The sequence below is a fragment of the Entelurus aequoreus genome, linkage group LG09, assembly GCF_033978785.1.
Source record: "Entelurus aequoreus isolate RoL-2023_Sb linkage group LG09, RoL_Eaeq_v1.1, whole genome shotgun sequence".
Classification (NCBI taxonomy): Eukaryota; Metazoa; Chordata; class Actinopteri; order Syngnathiformes; family Syngnathidae; genus Entelurus; species Entelurus aequoreus.
In genome coordinates, this window is record NC_084739.1 from 37,840,678 (window position 1) to 37,863,836 (window position 23,159).

At 40.1% G+C, this 23,159-nt stretch overlaps 2 protein-coding genes across 3 annotated transcripts in view; one reads left to right on the forward strand and one right to left on the reverse strand.

Annotated features, from left to right (window-relative positions):
• pcbd1 (pterin-4 alpha-carbinolamine dehydratase/dimerization cofactor of hepatocyte nuclear factor 1 alpha) overlaps positions 1-23,159 on the reverse strand; it is a 163,544-nt gene that overhangs the window by 25,484 nt on the left and 114,901 nt on the right. The gene's annotated exons all lie outside the window — the stretch shown is intronic.
• Positions 1-23,159, forward strand: part of LOC133657406 (heparan-alpha-glucosaminide N-acetyltransferase-like) — a 91,576-nt gene that overhangs the window by 17,519 nt on the left and 50,898 nt on the right. The window contains exons 2-7 of one of the 2 annotated variants that reach the window (XM_062058699.1): positions 4,453-4,576; positions 5,878-5,972; positions 13,374-13,495; positions 15,104-15,222; positions 19,483-19,552; positions 19,610-19,670. In XM_062058699.1, the coding sequence (XP_061914683.1) occupies positions 4,495-4,576; positions 5,878-5,972; positions 13,374-13,495; positions 15,104-15,222; positions 19,483-19,552; positions 19,610-19,670 (549 nt within the window). In that variant the 5' untranslated portion in view covers positions 4,453-4,494. The remainder of the gene's footprint in view (positions 1-4,452; positions 4,577-5,877; positions 5,973-13,373; positions 13,496-15,103; positions 15,223-19,482; positions 19,553-19,609; positions 19,671-23,159) is intronic. The other variant, XM_062058700.1, reaches the window with a different exon arrangement.

Consider the following 23,159-nt stretch of genomic DNA (forward strand, 5'->3'; position numbering starts at 1 on the left):
CTATCGTGGGATCACACTCCTCAGCCTTCCCGGTAAGGTCTATTCGGGTGTACTGGAGAGGAGGCTACGCCGGATAGTCGAACCTCGGATTCTGGAGGAACAGTGGGGTTTTCGTCCTGGTCGTGGAACTGTGGACCAACTCTATACTCTCGGCATGGTCCTTGAGGGTGCATGGGAGTTTGCCCAACCAGTCTACATGTGTTTTGTGGACTTGGAGAAGGCATTCAACCGTGTCCCTCTGGAAGTCTTGTGGGGAGTGGTCAGAGAGTATGGGGTATCGGACTGTCTGATTGTGGCGGTCCGCTCCCTGTATGATCAGTGCCAGAGTTTGGTCCGCATTGCCGGCAGTAAGTCGGACACGTTTCCAGTGAGGGTTGGACTCCGCCAAGGCTGCCCTTTGTCACTGATTCTGTTCATAACTTTTATGGACAGAATTTCTAGGCGCAGTCAAGGCGTTGAGGAGATCTGGTTTGGTGGCTGCAGGATTAGGTCTCTGCTTTTTGCAGATGATGTAGTCATGATGGCTTCATCTGGCCAGGATCTGCAGCTCTCACTGGATCGGTTCGCAGCTGAGTGTGAAGCGACTGGGATGAGAATCAGAACCTCCAAGTCCGAGTCCATGGTTCTCGTCCGGAAAAGGGTGGAGTGCCATCTCCGGGTTGCGGAGGAGACCCTGCCCCAAGTGGAGGAATTCAAGTACCTAGGAGTCTTGTTCACGAGTGAGGGAAGAGTGGATCGTGAGATCGACAGGCGAATCGGTGCGGCGTCTTCAGTATAGCGGACGCTGTATCGATCCGTTGTGGTGAAGAAGGAACTGAGCCGGAAGGCAAAGCTCTCAATTTACCGGTCGATCTACGTTCCCATCCTCACCTATGGTCATGAGCTTTGGGTTATGACCGAAAGGACAAGATCACGGGTACAAGCGGCCGAAATGAGTTTCCTCCGCCTGGGTGGCGGGGCTCTCCCTTAGAGATAGGGTGAGGAGCTCTGCCATCCGGGGGGAGCTCAAAGTAAAGCCGCTGCTCCTCCACATCGAGAGGAGCCAGATGAGGTGGTTCGGGCATCTGGTCAGGATGCCACCCGAACGCCTCCCTAGGGAGGTGTTTAGGGCACGTCCGACCGGTAGGAGGCCACGGGGAAGACCCAGGACACGTTGGGAAGACTATGTCTCCCGGCTGGCCTGGGAACGCCTCGGGATCCCCCGGGAGGAGCTGGACAAAGTGGCTGGGGAGAGGGAAGTCTGGGCTTCCCTGCTTAGGCTGCTGCCCCCGCGACCCGACCTTGGATAAGCGGACGAAGATGGATGGATGGATGGATGGATGATGTGTGTGTGTGTGTATATATATATATATATATATATATATATATATATATATATATATATATATATATATATATATATATATATATATATATATATATATATATTAGGGCTGCAACTAACGATTAATTTGATAATCGATTAATCTGTCGATTATTACTTCGATTAATCGATTAATAATCGGATAAAAGAGACAAACTACATTTCTATCCTTTCCAGTATTTAATTGGAAAAAACAGCATACTGGCACCATGTTGTGGACATTGGGGGTGCAGCATACACCAACAATAACACAGAAATATAACTCATCAGAACTGAATCAGATATTGTACACGTTTCTGTTGTGAATAATAAATGATTCATTTTAGGCTGCCTCTGAATAATAGCATGAAATATTCCAGCACCTTCATAACGTTTAGTTATACTAAAGCGTCACTCAAATGTAAATATATTTATATAGCTTTATCGGCCCGACTACATTGATCCATTATGAAACCAACCTGAGATATTTCTGTCCGTTACGTTTATTTCCAAATTGGTAACCGTGCGTTTTCTCTCTCAAAACAGAGTCAAATGTGCCGGAGACACATTATCAGCCCCGCGTTGCAACAAAGGCATAACTTTAACGTTACTCACAAAAAAGCTGAACTCATGAATGCTTGTTGCCACTATGTTCTTAAAAAGTTACGTACTGTGAGTTGTTCCTTTAATCCATGGCTCCAACATGTTTCCTTTTCAGGTGCTTCTGAAGCAATGTTGTACTTCCGTGCCATTTTGCAGGAAACGGTCTTCTTTGAAGTCTTTAAAGTGAAGTGTTCCCACACTTTTGACGACTTAGGTCGTACACTTTTCTCCATTGAAGCAATAACCTCAAGATGTTTCTCCACTAAACTATCGGTAGTGTTTTCCTGCGCCATTTTTCGAATTTTTCCAGCAAAGGAGACGTCGTCGTCATGTGAGCTGCACATGACACATCATTGGCTAGCTTACGCCAACTCATGAGACGTAGCCTCAGCTCCGCCCTGGCGCTGTTTTGTACTCTTTTTGTACTTATTTTGATTATTGTTTCTCAGCTGTTTGTAAATGTTGCAGTTTATAAATAAATGTTTATAAAACAAAAAAAAACAACAAAAAAATAACCCAAAAAATAAAATAAAATAAAATAAAATAAAAAAAAGCCCCCGCGCATAGCATAGTTCCAACGAATCGATGACTAAATTAATCGCCAAATATTTTGGTAATCGATTTTAATCGATTAGTTGTTGCAGCCCTAATATATATATATATATATATATATATATATATATATATATATATATATATATATATATATATATATATATATATATATATATATATATATATATATATATATATAGCTAAACATTTTTAACCCAATGTGGCCCCCGAGTCAAAAAGTTTGGGGACCCCTGATCTACATGATGATCTCTGACACCACACTACAGGTGAAATAAAAAAAACTAAAAAAAAACAATATTGTGCAAAGTTTTGTATATTCCTGCAATTAAATATACTAAGTGAAACTAATGTATGACATAGGCTCAGAACATGCAACTCAAGTTGCTCGCCTTGAACCTCAAAAAAATTATATCTACTGTTTTATTATGGGTGTCGTAGTGCCTTTAAAGAGCTGAGTCACCTCATTTAACTACTTTAAAACAGGGGTTCTTAACCTTTTTGATCTCGGAGCCCAAAAAACACTGAATTAGTTATTTTACTGTTGATTTTTTTAAAATGACATGAAAGCATGTGTTGATCACAACTATACTTACTTATTTATCACATAAACCTTAGGCTTAGGTTAGGCAGATTAGAAACATAATTACTAACTAAAATACTGCATAAGAAGGGACAAAAAATAAATGTACATACAATTATGTTGTGCTAAAATTAACTAAATTAATAATGGATATGTTTCTTAACTAAGCTGTCAATAAAATGAAAGTGCAAATGAAAATACAGCTTCACCACTTTAGTCAGATGTTTTGCTCTTAAGAAACTTCTCTCTGTTTTGTTTGATAGTCTCATTACTGCCACACATGGTGGAAAACTGTATAGCAACTGATTACCGCTGCAGCCCATACGGACCACAGCTGATAAACAGATATTTTTGGTTTCCCCCTAGGGGTGCCCGCGGACCAACAGTGGCCCTTTGTTAAGAAACACTGCTTTGAATATTTGACACAGCTCCCAGTATGATGCTGTGAAGTTTAAAACTAGAACCACAATAACAAACCTGAAAACTGAACAGTATTATATTATAAAGAATTTTATAGATTTATTTTTTTAAACATACTTTTTTCAATGAGTTGGTGAAATGTCTACTAGGGTGGACATGTTTTAGTTGATTGAACGAAATATAAGAAAACATAGAATACCATTTTGTAACCGCTACAACGTATGTTTTAATGATCTTTAATAATGTGATCACATATTTTAACATATTCCAACACTGTTTAATACATTGCCAAAATATCGAGCCTCTTGACTTTAAAAATAAATTAATGAATAAAACAGAACTAGTGTCCAGTAAGTATCGTTAAATTCTGTAAAAAAAACTATTAAGTTACATTTTGAGAACATAAATGAAATGATCGGCAGTCAAAAGGTAAAAACAACAAATACTATACATGGCAGTCAAACTACAGCATGATATCCATTGTTAACAGAAATTTTAACAATGTGATTACCCCTTAGTTGTTGCCCTCATATTTTTATACATGAAAGGTGTCCTAGACCTAGAATCTAAGAAATTGAGCCATCTTGATTTTCAGAAGGTTTTTTGTTTTGCACTTACAACAGCAAACCAATGGGTGTCAGTGTATGGCATGACACACTAGTAGTGTTCACTGATGCACAACTAAGATATATAGAAACAGCTTTTAAATAGCTGCCTGCTGTAGTGTCAACTTTGCAGGAAAGCGTTAAAAGCTGACTTGTTATGTTGGATTTCATTAGCTTTCGCAAGCGTTCCTAAAATGCTGTGTGTAATTGTGTCAGTGACCTTCTCCACTAAATTGCATAATTGTAGGAATTCCAAACTTGACAAACCATATGACAGAAACCACAAACCTCACCCTCATGTCGCCCTTTGACCCTTCTTTATACAGGACTTATAAAGATGAGCAGTGGAAGGGTTTTCAAGGTGCAACATGGAGCCGGTGAGACTTGTGCGGGCTGTTTTGACTTTAGTTGTTATTTTCACCAGTCTTTGTGGTGCCAACGTCGCAGCAGGTGAGTCCGTACAATATGTTCACCAGTGGATTAAATCCGTTGGGGTATTTCTTGTTTTGAATTGTGCACAGAAAAGCTTCTACTAAAACCTAAATATGTTTTTAAACCAGGGATGTCAAACTCCTTTTCATTGAGGGCCACGTCGCAGTTATGGCTGTCATCAGACGGCCGCTTGTAACAGCGAATAATACACAATTTTTCCTATACATTTGATTATTGCATATATTTTTTACGTAAACTGTAAAATATATATATATATATATATATATATATATATATATATGTAGATTTGACAGTAAAAATAGGTACTTTTATAATAAAATAGAAATGTACTGTAAAACTAAAATGTGTATTGTTATATTTTATGGGAAAACAATTGGCAGCTTAGTCACTGGAATTTTACCGTGAACATTGCAGTGGTACCTTTTTCCCATCCAATGTAAAAATTACCATAGATTTTACGATATAAAACAACTGGCAAACACGGTCACTAGATTTGTTTTTACTGTAGTATTTAGGGTGGGTTTTTTTTACAACATATTACTGCAAATGGCAAAACAGTACCACTGTTATTTTTATTCTGGGAACTAAGCTGCCAGTTTTTTACCATGCAAAAAAAATGTGACACTGTTTTTCCATTTCCAGTAACACACTGTAAAAACAACCCTCGATTTGACGGTAAAAAACTGGTAGTTCAGTCAATAGAATTGTACCATAAAAAAAAGTGGTAGAGTTATTTTTCTAATTTACACTAATATGCTGTAAAAAAAACAAACAAACAAAAAACGTACATTTTACCATAAACTCTATTTTCATTTTTACGGTGTAAAATTCGATGGATAACTTGCTTTGAAATCATGAGTTAATCAGATATTTAAGTATTTAATTTTATTTTTGACAAAATAATTGCTTAGAAAGTATGATAAAGTAATACTAGGTGCAATATTGGATACTATTAGAGTTTTAAAAAGTGTGCAATTTCATGCAGTACATATATATTTGTCTGTCAAAATGGAAAAAAATAAGTACTTTATAGATATATATTATTTCCAAATAATGTGGCAGGCCAGATCTGGCCCCTGGGCCTTGAGTTCGACACCTGTGTTTTAAACTATCTAAATACGCTCACATTCTTCTCACAGCTATCGTTAAAAAGTGTTCTATTTTAAACAACGCACCAGTATTTCTTCTGCTTTTTAAGGACTCATCAAGTGCTAAGGCGATTGTGATCTTTGAGGAAGATTTGATATCTTGTTTTAATGATGTACATAAAGTTGTTTATGTCATTTGACTCCATGCAGGGCCCACGCTGAAAATGGACCAAGCTCTGTTAATGTTTTATAACCAGCTGCCCCACGACGTGGAGGTCTTGTACACTTCAGATTATTGCTACAAGGTAAACAATGTCTCCTATCATTGATGCACAAACATGTCATTTAAAAAACCAAAACAAATAATGAATACATAATTTTACTCAGGCATATCTTTTCATTCTCTCTGAACTCAGCTGATGAGGTTTTTAACATTTATTATTATCAATCAATCCTGCTCTTGATGTCACAAAATGTATTACTTTTTTGTTTATTTTCAATACAATAAGTTGTTGGTATCATACATCAGTGTTTCTTAACCATTGTTGGAGGGCCTGACAAAAATATCTGTTTTTCAGCTTTGTTCAAGAAGGGCCACTGCAGTGCTTCGTTGTAATAAACTTTTCCACCACTTGTGGCAGTAATGACAATGTTAAACAAACAGAAGACGTCTGGAGTTAAAGTCATAGAGAAGTTTCTTAAGCGCAAAAAGTGGTGAAGATGTATTTTTGCACTTAAATTTAATTGACAGTTTATTTAAAGAACACATATATATATAAATTATATTTATTATTTGTTATTTACTCGTAATGTATTTGTTTTCGCACCGCGTAATTATATGTATATTTATCTATTTATTATTTCCATTCATCCATTTTTTACCGCTTGTCCCTATTGTTTATTAATTATAATTTTTTATGAGTCCCTTCTTTTGCAGTATATTTGATTCGTAATTATTTTTGTTATCAGCCAGTTGCATATCCTTTGACAAAGTTGTAATCTGTAAGTATGTTAGATATAATTAATGAATACGAATAAAATCAAGAGTAAGATTACTAATTCAGTGTTAATGTTTGAGTGGTCCCGGACCCCTCTGTAGTGGAAAAGTTTGGTCCTGAGGCAAAAAAGGATAAGAACTCCTGTAATACATTAACATGTGTGATGATGACATGTTAGATAATAAGATGATACTAATACCCACTTAAAGAGAAAGTTGCTCAAAAGCTTTTAATTTGGTCTGTCAAACATCACCTCCAATAATTAATTCAGTCTCACGAGAGAAGTGCTCATTCATGCAGTACATGCTCAGCTCTGAGGGGGCAACAGCGAGGCATACGCGTAAAAAAAAAAAGGAAGCAGTAGAAGAAAACGACAAAGAACAGATTTATTGCTACTAACTCTTGTTGTGTTCTTAATTCTGCGCCAAATTCCATTAAACGTGAAAGACAGGAAGTAGTCAAGTGAAACATAGCACACCAAACAAGCAAATTCCACAAACCAAATGATACACTCATTAATCAAACACAAGCGGTCACGAAAGGAGAAATATTCGCCGCTAGAGAGAAGTAAGTAAGTAAGTAAGTAAATTGTATTTATAAAGAAGATGCACCGGCCCGGGGAGTGTGCTTTACCGCCGCCATGAAAGGCGAAGTGTGGAAGCGTGCAGAACACCTCCACAAGTGTACCGGCCCGCGGGAGTCATGACTAGCGATTGCGCTAAGAAGACAGACAAAGCAAGGAGACTATTTTCCGTCGTTTGGTTAGAATACGAAAACAAAGGATGTCTAAAGTGCTCCCTGGGGGACGTAAGCGGCCAGTGGTTTAAAAAAACAGCAAAAACAGAACAAAAAAGCCTAATGTAATGAAACAGGGCTAAAATATTGATACTACAAAGATTTGTGTTGAAATATACATGCACATGCGTCATGGCCAATTATGCAAACTCGACGATGACGCCATCTACAGTCTTGTGCAGGTTTACAATCGTGTTCTTGAGGTCCTTCGTCAGCCCTTTGGTCTTGCCCAAAATGATGGTGGAAATGTTTGAATGAAAGAGTCTCTGTGATTCAGGAATCATTTGTGGGTCTAAAGGTAACATAAATGATCTGAGGGCATTTTCAGGGTTGTTGGTTTTTTTTGCATTTTTGTGCAAAATCATTGACACTGTCTCAATATTTGTATTGTAGTTTTTTACTTGATTTTTATTGGAGTTTTTAGAGGGTAATGTACATAGACTAGATAATACTAAATATCCCTGAGGTGAAATAGTGCAATACTGGAAGGGGAACTGCACTTTTTGGGGGGGAATTTTGCTTATTGTTCACAATCTTTATATGAGAAAAGCGCACATATGTCTAACTTGTAAATAACACTAGCAAAAGTCAGCTAACAATGGCGGTAAAGGGACTCACTCTATTCCGTCTATAAAGGGCTCTGAATACATCTTGAAAACCTCCATCAACGTTTTATACATACTATATATGTCATGTAGTAACAGGAACATTATCAATAACATGTAATATTTACGTATTTCACTAATTTTAAGCATACGGCGGCATTAAGTTCACAGACGCATCACAACGTTTGCTATATCCTACAAAAACAACAACTACAACTATCATAACAGACTTCATTGGAGACAATGATGACCACTTTGGGACAAATGATGATCCAGAAACTGATATTTTTTAGCCCAAATATAAGCAAGATGAGCTACAATTTTTAGAAGATGTGTGATTAGCATATACAGCTTTAGTAAAACACTACAATTGCTAAGTGTTAAACATGAAATACAACTACGACCATAATAAAACAACCACTTACTGTACAATGTCTGCTCGCATTGCGATGCCGACTGATGGAATGTTAAGTTAAGTTAAAGTTAAAGTACCACTGATAGTCACACACACACACTAGGTGTGGCGAAATGTGTCCTCTGCATTTGACCCATCCCCTTGTTCACCTCCTGGGAGGTGAGGGGAGCAGTGGGCAGCAGCGGTGCCGCGCCCGGGAATGATTTTTGGTGATTTAACCCCCAATTCCAACCCTTGATGCTGAGTGCCAAGCAGGGAGGTAATGGGTCCCATTTTTATAGTCTTTGGTATGACTCGGCCGGGGTTTGAACTCACAACCACCGATCTCAGGGCGGACACTCTAACCACTAGGCCAGTATCTTCCTGCTTAGGAACAACCACTTACTGTACAATGTCTGCTCTCACTGGGATGCCAACTGATGGAATGTGTATATCTTCCTGCTTAGATGAAGAATTAATCATATTCCTCCCGTAGATTAAAAAAAAAAAAACCCAAAACAAACGTCTTTTTGTGTCTTTCTCACAATCTTCGGGTCCAAGTTGAATGTCAAAGTTGACCAACTACTCAGTTTATGGCAACAACCTTTTACTGTCTTGGTGAGACGCATGATTAATAATCTAGAATTAACTTTTACTAACTCAGAGGCGATGCAGCAGCTCATCGGCTCAATATGTCAATAGCTGCATGAGCTAGTTTGCTTTCTGTAATCACGGTGCCACTAAAAGTAGTTCATCGACGTTAGCGCTTATAATAATAATATTGCTAATACTTGGTTAAAATTCAGGTCATGAGACGTAAATGGAGTATTGTTGGCGGTTTTTGGATGTTTTTTAGAGGGCTTCATGGGTGCAATGGAGTACTCCCATTAGCAGCTTCCCTCAAATGTAATATATGAGTCATTTTCTCTGACCCAAGTGGAGTAGTTCAAGTACCTCAGGGTCTTGTTCACAAGTGAGGGAAGAGTGGATTGTGAGATCGACAAGCGAATCGGTGCAGCGTATGCAGTGATTCGGATCCTGTATCGGTCCGTCGTGGTGAAGAAGGAGCTAAGTCGAAAGGCAAATCTCTCAATTTACCGTCCCTATGCTCACCTATGGTCAGGAAGTTTGGGTTATGACCGAAAAGACAAGATCACAGGTACTAGCAGTCGAAATGAGTGTCCTCCGTCGGGTGGCGGGGCTCTCCCTTACAGAGGGTGAGAAGCTCTATCATTCAGGAGAAGCTCAAAGTAAAGCCGCTGCTCCTCCACATCAAAAGGAGCCAGGTGAGGTGGTTCGGGCGAATGGTCAGAATGCCCCCTGAACGCCTCCATGGGGACTAGATCTGACCAATCTAAGTCTATGAGCACAAACTGATGAAGCCTACTCGGATGAGCGGCAAAATGTCTTCTAAGACAAACCAAACAGTCCAGTTGCAAACGTTTGAATGCCCTGAGAGGAAAATGACATGGATGATAGAGAACATTCATAGACATCTCCCTGGGGAGGTGTTTAGGGTGCATCCGACCGGTAGGAGACCACGGGAAAAACCCAGGAAATGTTTGAGAGACTATGTCTGCTAGCTGGCCTGGGAACGCCTTGGTATCCCCCAGGAAGAACTGGACAAAGTAGCTGGGGAGAGGGAAGTCTGGGCTTCTCTGCTTAGGCTGCTGCCCCCGCGATCCGACTTCGGTTAAGCGGAAGAAGATGGATGGATAGCCCATTAAGTCATCCAGCGGCTATAAAATTATTAAATGATATTGCGATATGTCTGATACTTTTTCTTATTTTATAACTGTTGACACATAAACATAGGATGACGAATTCCCTGTCCATCATCTGTCTTTACAGCGCGATCACCTCCTTTCTTACAGTCGCGTGTGTAACTGCGGCAGTTTGCACGCACTTTTCAGATGTACTAAAAGACCCAAAAAAGCCTTGATAAGTCACAATGGGTGTGCTGAGTAGGATTGCAAAGGGGTGGAAAGTTTCCGGTAAATTTCCGGAAACTTTCCGGAAATTTACCACGGGAAGTTAAGTTCGGGAAGTTTGGAAATTTTGACAATTTTTTGATAATTCAAAGTTGGACACCGTCCATCTTATTCTGGAAAATAGGATGAGAAGCTTGTAAAACACTAATGCAATGCCACACACAGATATAGTCAGCTAAACAATTGGAGTAGTCTTTAAAAATATTTTACTGATGGACAAATGAATAGAAATAGGCTAGATGAAAAAATGAACACTCAATCAGCATGCTAAATCAAACTATAACCTACATTCTTGTATGACAACAGAATGGCTAGCAGAACAGAAGGCAGAGTAAACTACACATTTTGATTTAGTATTTGCTAGTTGAACTTTACAGATCACAAAAAAGGTACATTCGGATCGCTAACATTGTCAGCATAAATTAATGTGATTTAACATAGAGAAAATTTGCATCACGGCTAACAGAGAAATATTTTCGGTTCATTATGAGACTGTGGTGGTACATAAACCTAGCTAGCTAGAGATATTGGCCCCAAAATCATTTAACAAGTACAGGAACAGCTAGCTTGAGTGGAAGTCTGCTGGAGTAGTCTATGTCAGGACTTGGTCCTTGGGTTTTGTTTTTCCGGAAGGCAACGGAAAGTTGGCGCAGGCAAGACGTGAATTGAGATACATCTTTTATTTTAACACTAACAAACTACAAAAAAAGGAAGCAAACAAAATGGCGGAAGTACAAAACTTGGCTATAAACACAAAACTTGCACAACGGCAGAAACTATGAACAATGAAACAAAAACACTAACTGTGGCATTAATAAACAAAAACTTACTTGGCATGGAACTGAGAACAAGGCATGAAGCAGAGTGATGAAAAAATGTGCAGAGCATAAATGGGATGTCGCCAGGCCGACTAACAGAAAACAATATACTTAAATAATACAGACATGATTGGTGAAAACAGGTGCGTGACTCGAAACGTGAAACAGGTGCGTGACATGACAGGTGAAAACTAATGGGTTGTCAAGGTAACAAACAAACAAGGAAGTGCAACCAGGAACTAAAAAGAGTCCAAAAAACAAACAGCACATGGCCAAACAAAAACATGATCAACAGACATGACAATCTACAGTCATACAGTAACAAGCAATTACACCTCTATTAAACTTAAATACCATAGATCAAATATATTTACCCCAGTAATATCATCAAAACCTGACTGGATTAAGTCCTTGGGCTCAAATACTAGTGTTGCCTCAATAGCCCTGCTGTAGTGTGTAGCATGCTGGGAATTATCTGTGCATGTGATGGAAGAATGCACTGCACATGTGATGGAGGAATGCACCGTGTACGGTTGATATTCAACTGAATTTCCATTAAATCAGGTTCTTTTAGATAATAATCATGCTGCAAGATCTAGCATGTTGCATTTAATGTTTATTCCCATTAATTTCCCAATAATTCCCGTTGATTTCCATATATTCCTGTTAATTCCCCTGGAAAGTTTCCAACTTTGAATATTCCTGGAATTTTGCAACCCAAGTGCTAAGTGATCATATTTGCATCTTCTTCCAGTTTTGTGGGCGTTCTAATAATCAGCATATATTATGTGCTTTAGCTGTCCTGTGTTTTGTGTTGAACCCAGCACACAATTGCATGAAGACAGACACGGGAAATGTATTCCTCACTTCAGAGACGCAATCTTCTGTGCACAAGTTTAGTAGATCAGCTTTGCTTGTGCTATCAATTTTGGATGTGTTTTAGTACACGAAACCTTTAGTATATCAGGCCTTATGTGTCCCATATACATAGTCACACATGTCATTGGAATATTACAGTATATCTCAGCACTTAGGACATAACTGAGTGTGCTTCTTCCCCGAATTATTTCCCTTTTGCACTCCTCCAAAAAATATGTGTATGATGTGAATTTAAGGAGCGACATTACCTCAGAAATAGCTGAAGTATTGATAAGCTTATACTTTAAAACTTAGGTGTTTTTTATTTTTTAATGTGCAGTCGATTACTGTGCTTTAAATTATGCTGGAAATTACCTGTATCCTTCAGAACACAGGTGGTGGATCTGGCTTGCCGCATCATTTTGTATGGCCCGTGAAAGCCTGGGAATAATCTGTGTCAATAAAGTACTTCATCTTTCTTAGTACATGTATTTGGTCTTTCACTTTCGACAGAACAATTGCATGTACTGCATGCAATTACATATATTTTCAACAATTTTTGTACGATCATATGTTCCAAACATTTTGTGACGATCTGTCACATCACGTTCTCGTTATGCTTCCTTAGCTTATTTCCTGTGTAGCGCTCTTATTTTTAGTTCCTTTTCCTGCTTGTCTCCCTGAGCGCTATCTACCCTCACCTGCAGCTGATTGGCAGCCTGGCCACACCTAGTCGTGATTGTCAATCAGGCTGCTTTTTATGCCTGCCTCGCCCTCCAGTCAGGGCTCGAGGATTGATAAATGTTACTAACTCAGTTTGTTGTAGGTTGCTTATGTTTTCTTGAACTTTCCTGCTGAGAAGTAAAAGACTCTTAACTGTACGGCTCCTGCATTTTGGGGTCACAACTACCACAGCCACAGCCTGACATATTTATTTGTTAGAATGAATATAAATACTTAAATATCTGCTGATCAGTTGACTTATGAAATCAAAGCAAGTTATTTATCAATTTGTATATTAAAAAATTAAATATAATTATATTATTGTTATTGTGTAACATCATCATGGGGCTTATTATAAATTTCTGTTCAAATGCATTTTCTGTTACAAGCGGCTCTCTGAGGGTAGCGATAAATGCAATGAGGCCCTCCATGAAAACAAGTTTGATGATGTTATATGTCACCATCATCATCATCATCATCATCATGTGCAATTTTGGCATAATGTCCCTGCTTTCACTTTTCAGTGTGTGTACCAGCGTCTGATCCAAGTGAAAGCCAACCACAAAAACGTATCTGCAGTCATCAGCACCAAGTTCACTCTGAGCATGCGAGTAGAATCGCACAAGGTCATCGAAACTCTTTGCAGGTAAATATGTTTAAATACCACAACTCCATTCTAAACCAGCTTATTTGTTTGCACAGTTCCAAATGAACTCTGCCTGAGATGCCTGAGACACCAGAGGAGTGTTAGGTTATTTACAGGACTGGGGGAGTCCCTCTGGCTTACTGGAGCTGAGTGATGGCCTTTTTAAAGGGATTTTGACCAGAAGCCTTTTGGGGTTATTCACAACTGACATTCTAATATTGATGAAATAGGTTATTAAACTGTCATGTCCAAATCAAACCTCGCAGGACAGGACAGTTGTCACAAAGAAACTGTCCTGGCGGATAAGACGACCCGTCATTTGGGGGTCACCCATAACGATGGTGGCAGGGAGATCAGGTGTCGCATAATAAGTAAGCCCTCTTAGAGGTATGGACTTGGGCTTCCTTGATCAATATAGAGGTCTCTAACCAGTCTATACTGCTATTGATTCCTTTTACCCTTTACAAAAAAGATTCCGTGTGGTAGCCAACATGTCATCCCAATACTGGATCAATGTATGTGAGCATGTAATGCATGTTTTGGGGAGAGAATAATTGGTTGCACTGATGGTTGATGGGCACCAGGTGGCAGTCGTGCACTTCACACACAAACAAACACAGCGGGTGACATGTTAAAAGAGGCAAACAGTTATATGTATATAAAGCCTATTTTCCACATATGTCACCAACTATCAGTACCCATAAGGTCCAGATGACCCCAATTTCACTAACAAGTTTTCTTTATGTATTTTTTTTTCGCATGAGTTAATCTCTCATGAGCGCACCTTCAGCGCGCTAAAAAAGTGGGTTCCCTTGTAGATGATGCACTACAGGACTGCTTCTAAGATGCCCAGAAAAAGTGGTACATGTCTGCTGCGCTTTTCAAAACATAGCAGTCTGAGATCGATTTTATTTTTACTCATACTACCCCCGCGTCCACCTTTTTCCCACATTTTACGGGGCCACGTAAGTGGCGACCCATCAGCATTCCTGTGTTGTTACCCTGTACAATGTGTGTATGCTCTTGAATGGGTTTGTGCTAAAACTAAAATGTTGTCATACTTGCGCAATGACAATGAAAATCCTTTCCTTCCTTCCAAAACAAACCAGGTAGAAGCAGGATAACATGAATGTGCAGTAAATAAGCGTCTTCATGGTGAAAGCCGCGTAGCACACGCAAAAAACTCATTTAAATAGGACGTTAAATAGTTCTGCACTAGTTATCAATAGTCTTGGCAGATCACATGAAACACGATTGTATGCACACAATGTTTAACGCGTGTTATGTGAATCTTAGTAGATCGGGCCCTTAGTACGCAATATGAATTTGCCTCAAGTCTTCTTCCAGTGACGTCAGCAGGCTGGTGCAGGCCCGTCCACATTTTTGAGCTGAAGTTGGTGTTAAAATATGCTGAAACTCATTAGAAAACAAGCCTAAAATCACTACCGTGTCTATCTTAGGGGGACCTGTAGACATAATTTTTAGGTCCAGAACTGTGAAATAAGTGCCAATGTTGTCTGCATTAGATGGGCCCTTTAAACAAGTACTGCAGTTACATCTTGTAGTTTGATGTGCTCTTCTTTCAATATTTCACTTGTTTGCATGCAGATGGAGTGAGACATATGAGGAGGGCGGTCACTACTACATTTGGATCGGAAAGTCAGTTAACGGCAGCAATGTCTCCTGCATTCCCTTTGTGGATAGAAGACCAAACAATTCCTACACACGTAAGTGTCCCACACAAATGTTTCCTGTTGAAAATTGCCAAAACTGTAGCTGGTTCTACGATTTTAAACAACCAAACCCCACCTCCAGTCTGAACCTGATTTACTTTCAAATAGGTCTCCTCCATCTCCTGGGATATTCGATGTATTGATCACATAAGACATGCTTACGTAAAAAGGGATGAAAGAAATGTGTTTGCTTGTTTTGAAGGCAAGACTCTGGCTAATACATTAGGGACGTCGGAAGGTAGAGGACATAATGGGATTTTGAAAGTGTCTTTGTCCATAATGCACAACCTACTTAACAATATTGCAGATTATGTTGTGGATTGGATATTTAAGGCCGAGGAGCCATTATCCTAGCAGATATACGGTCAGTGGGACTGCAACCCCTCACGGTATGATGAGCTTCCATTAGCTTCACACACTGGTGATTACAGAAACTCCCCACAGGACACGCTCAGCTTAAGTAAAGGTCTGGTCAGCAGCTGAAGCCATGCTCGGGAATTTACAAGTTTACTTCCGCATCTGGCATTGATTGGCCAAGTGTGTGAGGTCATTTGTTAGGTGTGGTCAAGCTTCTACTGACCTAATGTTAATACTTTACTTCATTGTGCATCCAAACCACAACTTGGAGTTAAATACCGACTGCTATTAAGTGTCTGACTCAGGTATTGATGAACTTAATCAAGTTGCTTTGAAGTGCTTCTATTTATCCTGCATTCATCCTGACAGCGCCTACTGCAAAGATGCCTTTCACTTTCGTGCGCTGAGGGCTTTATGATTGTTTTTTAGATGACTTTCCAGACTAGGTGATGAAGTGACCACTCTTGAGTTCAGAGTGGATGTCAGAGCGGCTTCAAATGGCTCTTTTTTGTTTGTTTTTCCAGCCCTCTGCCTCGCTTTGACGCACTCTCATATCTGCTGAGCCTGTTTGGTAGGCTTTTATAGCGTCATTTGCAGCTGTAAAATACATCACTGACATTTGAATGCTGCAGATGATGATTTTTATTATAGGATTAATTAAGGTTAAGGTAATGTTTATTTACTAAAATAGCACAATGTTAAAGAAGCCACTACTGCCTCAAAGTCCTGTACTGATTAAGAAAACAAAGGTAAAAGTAAAAAAAAACTAAAATAATAATTTAAAAAATCCTAATGTTGTACAGAACATTCTATTTATAAAACACAGCTAAACAAACCAGTAAATAAAATGATAACAACTAAATAAGCACAACACATACTGTACACAACAAAATAAGCACTATGAATAAAATAAGATAAGGAATATCCATTAAAATAGTAAAAAAAAAGAAGTATAAATAACAGTATAAAACTGTCAATATGTCCAGCTCAGCTTGTGTTAAACGCCAGCGCAAAAGTGTTTTTAAAGAAGATTTAGAAATCTCGAGTGATGTAAAAATAAAGAAGATTTAAAAGTCTCGAGAGATGTACATTTAGCAAAGTTCTTATGTCTCTGTTAACTGCTGTGTCATGCACTGTCTTGGGATAAAGGGTAATAGAAACATTTTAGGGACGGCGTGGCGAAGTTGGTAGAGTGGCCGTGCCAGCAATCGGAGGGTTGCTGGTTACTGGGGTTCAATCCCCACCTTCTACCATCCTAGTCACGTCCGTTGTGTCCTTGGGCAAGACACTTCACCCTTTGCCTCTGATGGCTGCTGGTTAGCGCCTTGCATGGCAGCTCCCGCCATCAATGTGTGAATGTGTGTGTGAATGGATGAATGTGGAAATACTGTCAAAGCGCTTTGAGTACCTTGAAGGTAGAAAAGCGCTATACAAGTATAACCCATTTATCATTTATTTATTTAACCTTTAATAAACAAGAAACCTCGAGGTATGGGTAACCAAATTCTGTACTTTTATATTGTTGGAATACTGAACAAAAATATAAACGCATAATTATTGCACAGGTGTTCCTTCCTTAGGCTGCCCACAATAAAAGGCCAACCAGAAATGTGCAGTTTTGTTTTACTGGGGTCTAGGGGGGTCAGAAAAGCAGTCAGTATCTGGTGTGACCACCATTTGCCTCACGCAGTGCAACACATCTCCTTCGCATATGTCCGGTGAGCATGTTGTCCAACTGGGACGTTTTCAGCTTCCAGGTATTGTGTACAGATCCTTGCAACATGAGGCCGTGCCTTGTCATACTGCAACATGAGGTGATGGTCTCAGGTGAATGGCGCAACAATGGGCCTCAGGATCTCCTCACAGTATCTCTGTGCATTCAAAATGCCATCAATAAAATGCACTTGTGTTTGTTGTCGATAACATACGCCTGCCCATACCATAATCCCACCCCCACCATGGGCCACTCAATTCACAACGTTGACATCAGCAACAGCTCTCCCACACAACGCCACACACACTGTCTGCCGTCTGCCCTGAACAGTGTAAACCGGCATTAATCCACGAAGAGAACACCTCTCCAACGTGTCAGACGCAATCCATTGTGAGCATTTGCCCACTCAGGTCGGTTACGACGACAAACTGCAGTCAGTCAGCTCGAGACCCCGATGAGGACGACGAGCATGCAGATGAGCGTCTCTGAGACGGTTTCTCATAGTTTGTGCTGAAATTATTTGGTTATGCAAACCAATTGTTTTAGCAGCTGTCCGGGTGGCTGATGTCAGACGATCATGCAGGTGCACTTGCTGGATGTGGAGATCCTGGGCTGGTGTTGTTACATGTGGTCTGCGGTTGTGAGGCCGGTTGGATGTACTGCCAAATTGAGATGGTTTATGGTAGAGAAATTAACATTCAATTCACGGGCAACAGCTCTGGTGGAGATTCCTGCAGTCAGCATGCCAACTGCACTATCTATCAAAACTTGCGACATCTGTGGCATTGTGCTATGTGATAAAACTGCACATTTCAGAGTGGCCTTTTTTGTGGGCAGCCTAAGGCACACCTGTGCAATAATCATGCTGTTTAATCAGCATCTTGATATGCCACACCTGGGAGGTGGGATTGATAATCTTGGCAAAGAAGAAATGGTCACTAACGCAGGTTTAGACAGATTTGTTATCCAACAACTGAGAGGAATAGGTATTTTGTGTACATAGTAAAAGTTTTAGAGACTTTGAGTTCAATTAATGAAAAATGGGAGCAAAAACAAAAGTGTTGTGTTTATATTTTTGTTCAGTGTACTGCCCAATACCTATTCATGTTAATTCAAACAACACCATATTTCAATACTTTTGCATGTGCAACTCATCTGGTTACAGACTCGGCACCAGCTCAATTATATGTAGGCAGACATATGCATAGCGGACTGCCTCTTCTAGACAAGATAATATTGCAATTTACCATGCCAACAAAGCCAGAATGCCTCATAGAAAGTGCGCAAAAGTAAGATTCCGCTTTTCAAAATGCTCTAGCTCGATGCTAATTTACATTGGATATACCATATACATGCTACTGATTAACATTGGAGATTTTACATGGTGATTTCAACGCCTCCAAATTGGTAAAGAAAACTACAACTAAGATGCACGTTACATTCAAACAACTGGTGTGTAATAGATACACTACTTAGAGTATAAACACTTTGTAGGGCGCAACAAAAGACTGGCATATTCAACTTAAAGATAGAGACTACTTCCTGTCCCTGTCGATGGCAACACACCTTGCACAAACTTACGGTAAATGATTGCACACTTGCAAATGAGACTCCGAAGTCTTAGAAAAGAAGATGCAACAACTGGACAGCACAGGTTTTATTATCAGCTCAGTGTTAAATGTTAAATACAAAGTAAGATTTTATTATTAACAAATTAACATTTATTACCACATATACACACAAAAGTAACAACATTTGGAACCATTGAGTAATTGGTACCATACTGGTTCAAATGTGAAAGGTTTTTGTGGCCCTAAACACTTTTATGACACATAAGATACTAATCAAATTGAACGCCCCAAGGCTCTAATCTGCGGACCCTGGTTAGATCCCTGGGCAGTGTGAAAGTGGTGTATCTTTTACTACCAATATGTTTATAGATACATAGATAGTGTTTTATTTGTGAATGACAATAATGAACGTTTAGGTTCTTGTTTGTCGCATACTTTTGACACTTATTGACAAGATGCTTGGGAGTCAGGACTGTTTTGTTATCATTTTGGGCATGTCAAATATCTGATATGAACATTTATAAAGTGCTGTATGAGCAATGATGTCAGATCAGTATTATTGTTGCTCACACCAATGTAGTAAACTTTTGTCTTTTTGATTGTGTTATGCAGCTATCCTGGTCACTGCTCTCTCCCTGTCTATAACCGCTCTCCTATTTGTTGTGACACCATATGCATACAGGTATGTACGTCATTTTCATGTTTTTTCCCCTGAAGTGATCGTCTCTTATTGTCACAGAAAATGGCGTACATCGAAGTTTAAGAAGACCATTTGCTGCCAAATACCCCAGTACTCGCTTGTGAGTAAAATATTTTCATCGTAATATTATATTTTGAGCACAAAAAGTTAGATCTCCTTCCAACATTCACACTGCGTTGTTTGGTTTGACCAAATGGTGCATGGTTAAATTTCCCAGGGCCTGCAGTCATCAAGCTGCTAATAGACACTAATAGGAAAATTGATACAAATGTTAGCAGAGCCAATTGTGCAGCAGGTTGACATGTAGGCATTCAGACAACCATCATGGTTTATGGCGAGAGCTGTTATGCATTTCTGGGTAAGCATGAATGGCTCCTCTCATTCTGGCAAGTAAGAGGTCCCAGTCTTGCACATGGTGTGTGGATGGTGTGTAGATCCATCACTGACTTATTAGTGTTGCTGTCTTCCTGCTCTGGTGCTTTAAAGTGCTGTATGGAGGCCGACAACTCCAACTTAAGGGCAACATAAGAGAGTGCTGCTCTCATACATAGACTTTGGAGATAAAATATTAACGTTACTTGAAGAAAGCGAGAGGAGGTATGGCCTGAAATTAATATTGCGCTAATGATAATTATCATTATATAATTTGTTCGTGTATGAATGATAATACAACTATTTCAAAACAGGTCGCAAAGGCTCCTAATTTGGCCATTGACATACTGTATGCAGTAACAACTAACAACTGTACACAACAAATTAAGCACTATAAATAAAATAAGATAAAGAATATCCATTAAAATAGTAAACATTTTTTTTTTATAAATAACAGTATAAAATGTCCATAAAGATGTCCAGCTCAGCTCGTGTTAAATGCCAGCGCAAAAGTGTTTTTAAAGAAGATTTAAAAGTCTCGAGAGATGTACATTTAGCAGAGTTCTCATGTCTCTGTTAACTTCTGTGTCATGCACTGTCTTGGGAAAAAGTAATATAAACATTTTAACTTTTAATAGACAAGAAACCTCGAGATATGGGTAACCAAATTCTGTACATTTATATCGTTGGTATACAGTACAAAAATATAAACGCATGATTATCGCACAGGTTGTGCCTTAGGCTAGTCACGATAAAAAGCCACCCAGAAATGTGCAGTTTTATTTTATTGAGGTTTAGGGAGGTCAGAAAAGCAGTCAGTATCTGGTGTGACCACCATTTGCCTCACGCAGTGCAACACATCTCCGTCTCATAGAGTTGATCAGGTTGTTGGTTGTGGCCTATAGAATGTTGATCCACTCTTTAATGGCTGTGCCAAGTTTCTGGATATTGCCAGGAACTAGAACATGCTGTCGTATACGCCGATCCACTGCATCCCAAACATGCTCAATGGGTAACATGTCTGGTGAGCATGCTGGCCACGTTTTCAGCTTCCAGGAATTGTGTACAGATCCTTGCAACATGGGGCCGTGCATTTCCGTGCTGCAACATGAGGTGATGGTCTCAGGTGAATGGCACAACAATGGGCCTCAGGATCTCCTCTCTGTGCATTCAAAATGCCGTCAATAAAATGCACTTTTGTTCGTTGTCCGTAACATACGCCTGCCCATACCGTAATCCCACCACCACCATGGGCCACTCAATTCACAACATTGACATCAGCAACAGCTCTCCCAACAACGCCACACACGCTGTCTGCCATCTGCCCTGAACAGATGCAGTAACATATTGCATTACTGCATCATTTACAGTTGTATTATTTTGTCTGAAATATTATTAATCTGCTTGTTGAGTTACTTGTTAATAGTTGATAGTTAAAGTACTTAATCTACTATTGATATTTGGTTAATTTCTGTTTTAAAATGGTTCTATCTACACTTCTGTTAAAATGTAATGAACACTTTTCTTCTGTTATTCAACGTGTTTGGGGTGAAACTACACATTTGGGTATCGATTCAATACCAAGTAGTTACAGGAGCAGTCTTTGCTATTTCAATGCTGATACCAACACCTAAATATGCAAGATAATTGAATGATTACATTATAATCATCACTATTATAATCAGACAAAAACACTGGCGGTGTAACAATATCAATTGAATATTAAAGTTATTTATTTATTGTATATCATTTCATTACCTACAAATTCATAATAAAGTCAAAATTGTTGAAAATGGTTTAACTGGAATAATTAATAACTATTGGGTGTTATTTCTTGAGTTTGTACACAATAACAAAAATGACAAAATAAACAACTATTTTGTTATAATGAAAAATACCAAACTAATCACAGTGTTATCATACTGATACTGTACTTGGTATGATTACTGTCAATATTTTTACATCGGTCCGCCTATTATTTTTACATTCTAGAGTTCTCGCTTAGTGGTTAGCATTACTTCTTGTATCTTACAGTGTGTAGTGTAGCATGTTTAGCTATTCCTCATCCTCCAGTGTTAAAGGGGAACTGCACTTTTTTTGAAATTCCGAGGGGCCCGCAGAGAAGGATGCAAAAAATTATCATGGGGCCCAGGCAGAGCAGGCGGACGACCCCAGCGCGGGGGTATGGCCGTGGTAACCGGCTGACTAAGGTCCAAGTGGGCCGCTTTAAGCCGGTCCACCGTGATTCGTTCAGACTGACCCCTGACATCCAACAGGAAATGCTTGTCTCCACTCTCCAGGACGCGAAATGGCCCATCGTAAGGAGGCTGAAGGGGGCCGCGGTGGGCGTCGGGGCGATCAAAAACAAATGCCGCCCTTCGTAAAGGAGCGGGAACATGAGACGCCGTAAGGCCGTATTGGGAAGTTGGGATGGGGGCAAAAAATCTTGGCGGCATAGAAGAGAGCAGCTCGCTGCTCACTGGCGGACCAGGGTGCCATAGTGTTAGGAATAAAGTCGCCTGGCACTTGCAAAGACTGGCCATACACCAACTGTCTTCCTCGGGGGCAGTCCGAAACCCCAGTATCACCTCTGCGAAGGTGGCTGACGTCAGAGGTACTGCCTCTGGCCAGCGGGTGGTCCTGTCGACCATCGTGAGGAGGTATGTGCAGCTGCACAAAGTTGGGAGAGGCCCAACCAGGTCCACGTTGACGGTGCCAGTGGAGCCCTGGTGTGGCAGTGCACTTTTAAGCATTGGCATGCCACGCATGTGGCAGCCCAGTCCCTTGCGTCCTTCTTCAGTCCACGCCTGACAAATTTTGCAGCTACCAGCCGCTGGGATGGTTTCCTCCCGGGGTGGGAAAGGCCGTGGATCGAGTCAAACACCCGCCGCCGCCAAATGGCGGGCACGAGGGGCTGTGTCCGACCCGTAGCGATGTCATAAAGGAGCGTAACACCTGTGCCCTCAAATGGAACCTCAGACAACTGTAGCCTTGTGGCTGCAGCCTTCAGAGCTCGGATGTCTGGGTCGTTGGCTTGGTCAACTGCCACCTGTGCAAAATCAAGCCCCACATGGACAGCGCCCGTGACGGCTCGGGAGAGGCAGTCAGCAACAACATTGTTCTTACCAGCAAGATGATGGCTGTCCGTCGTAAACCCGGAGACGTAGGAGAGGTGCTTCTGTTACCAAGCCGACCACGGTTCGGCCGTCTTGGCCAT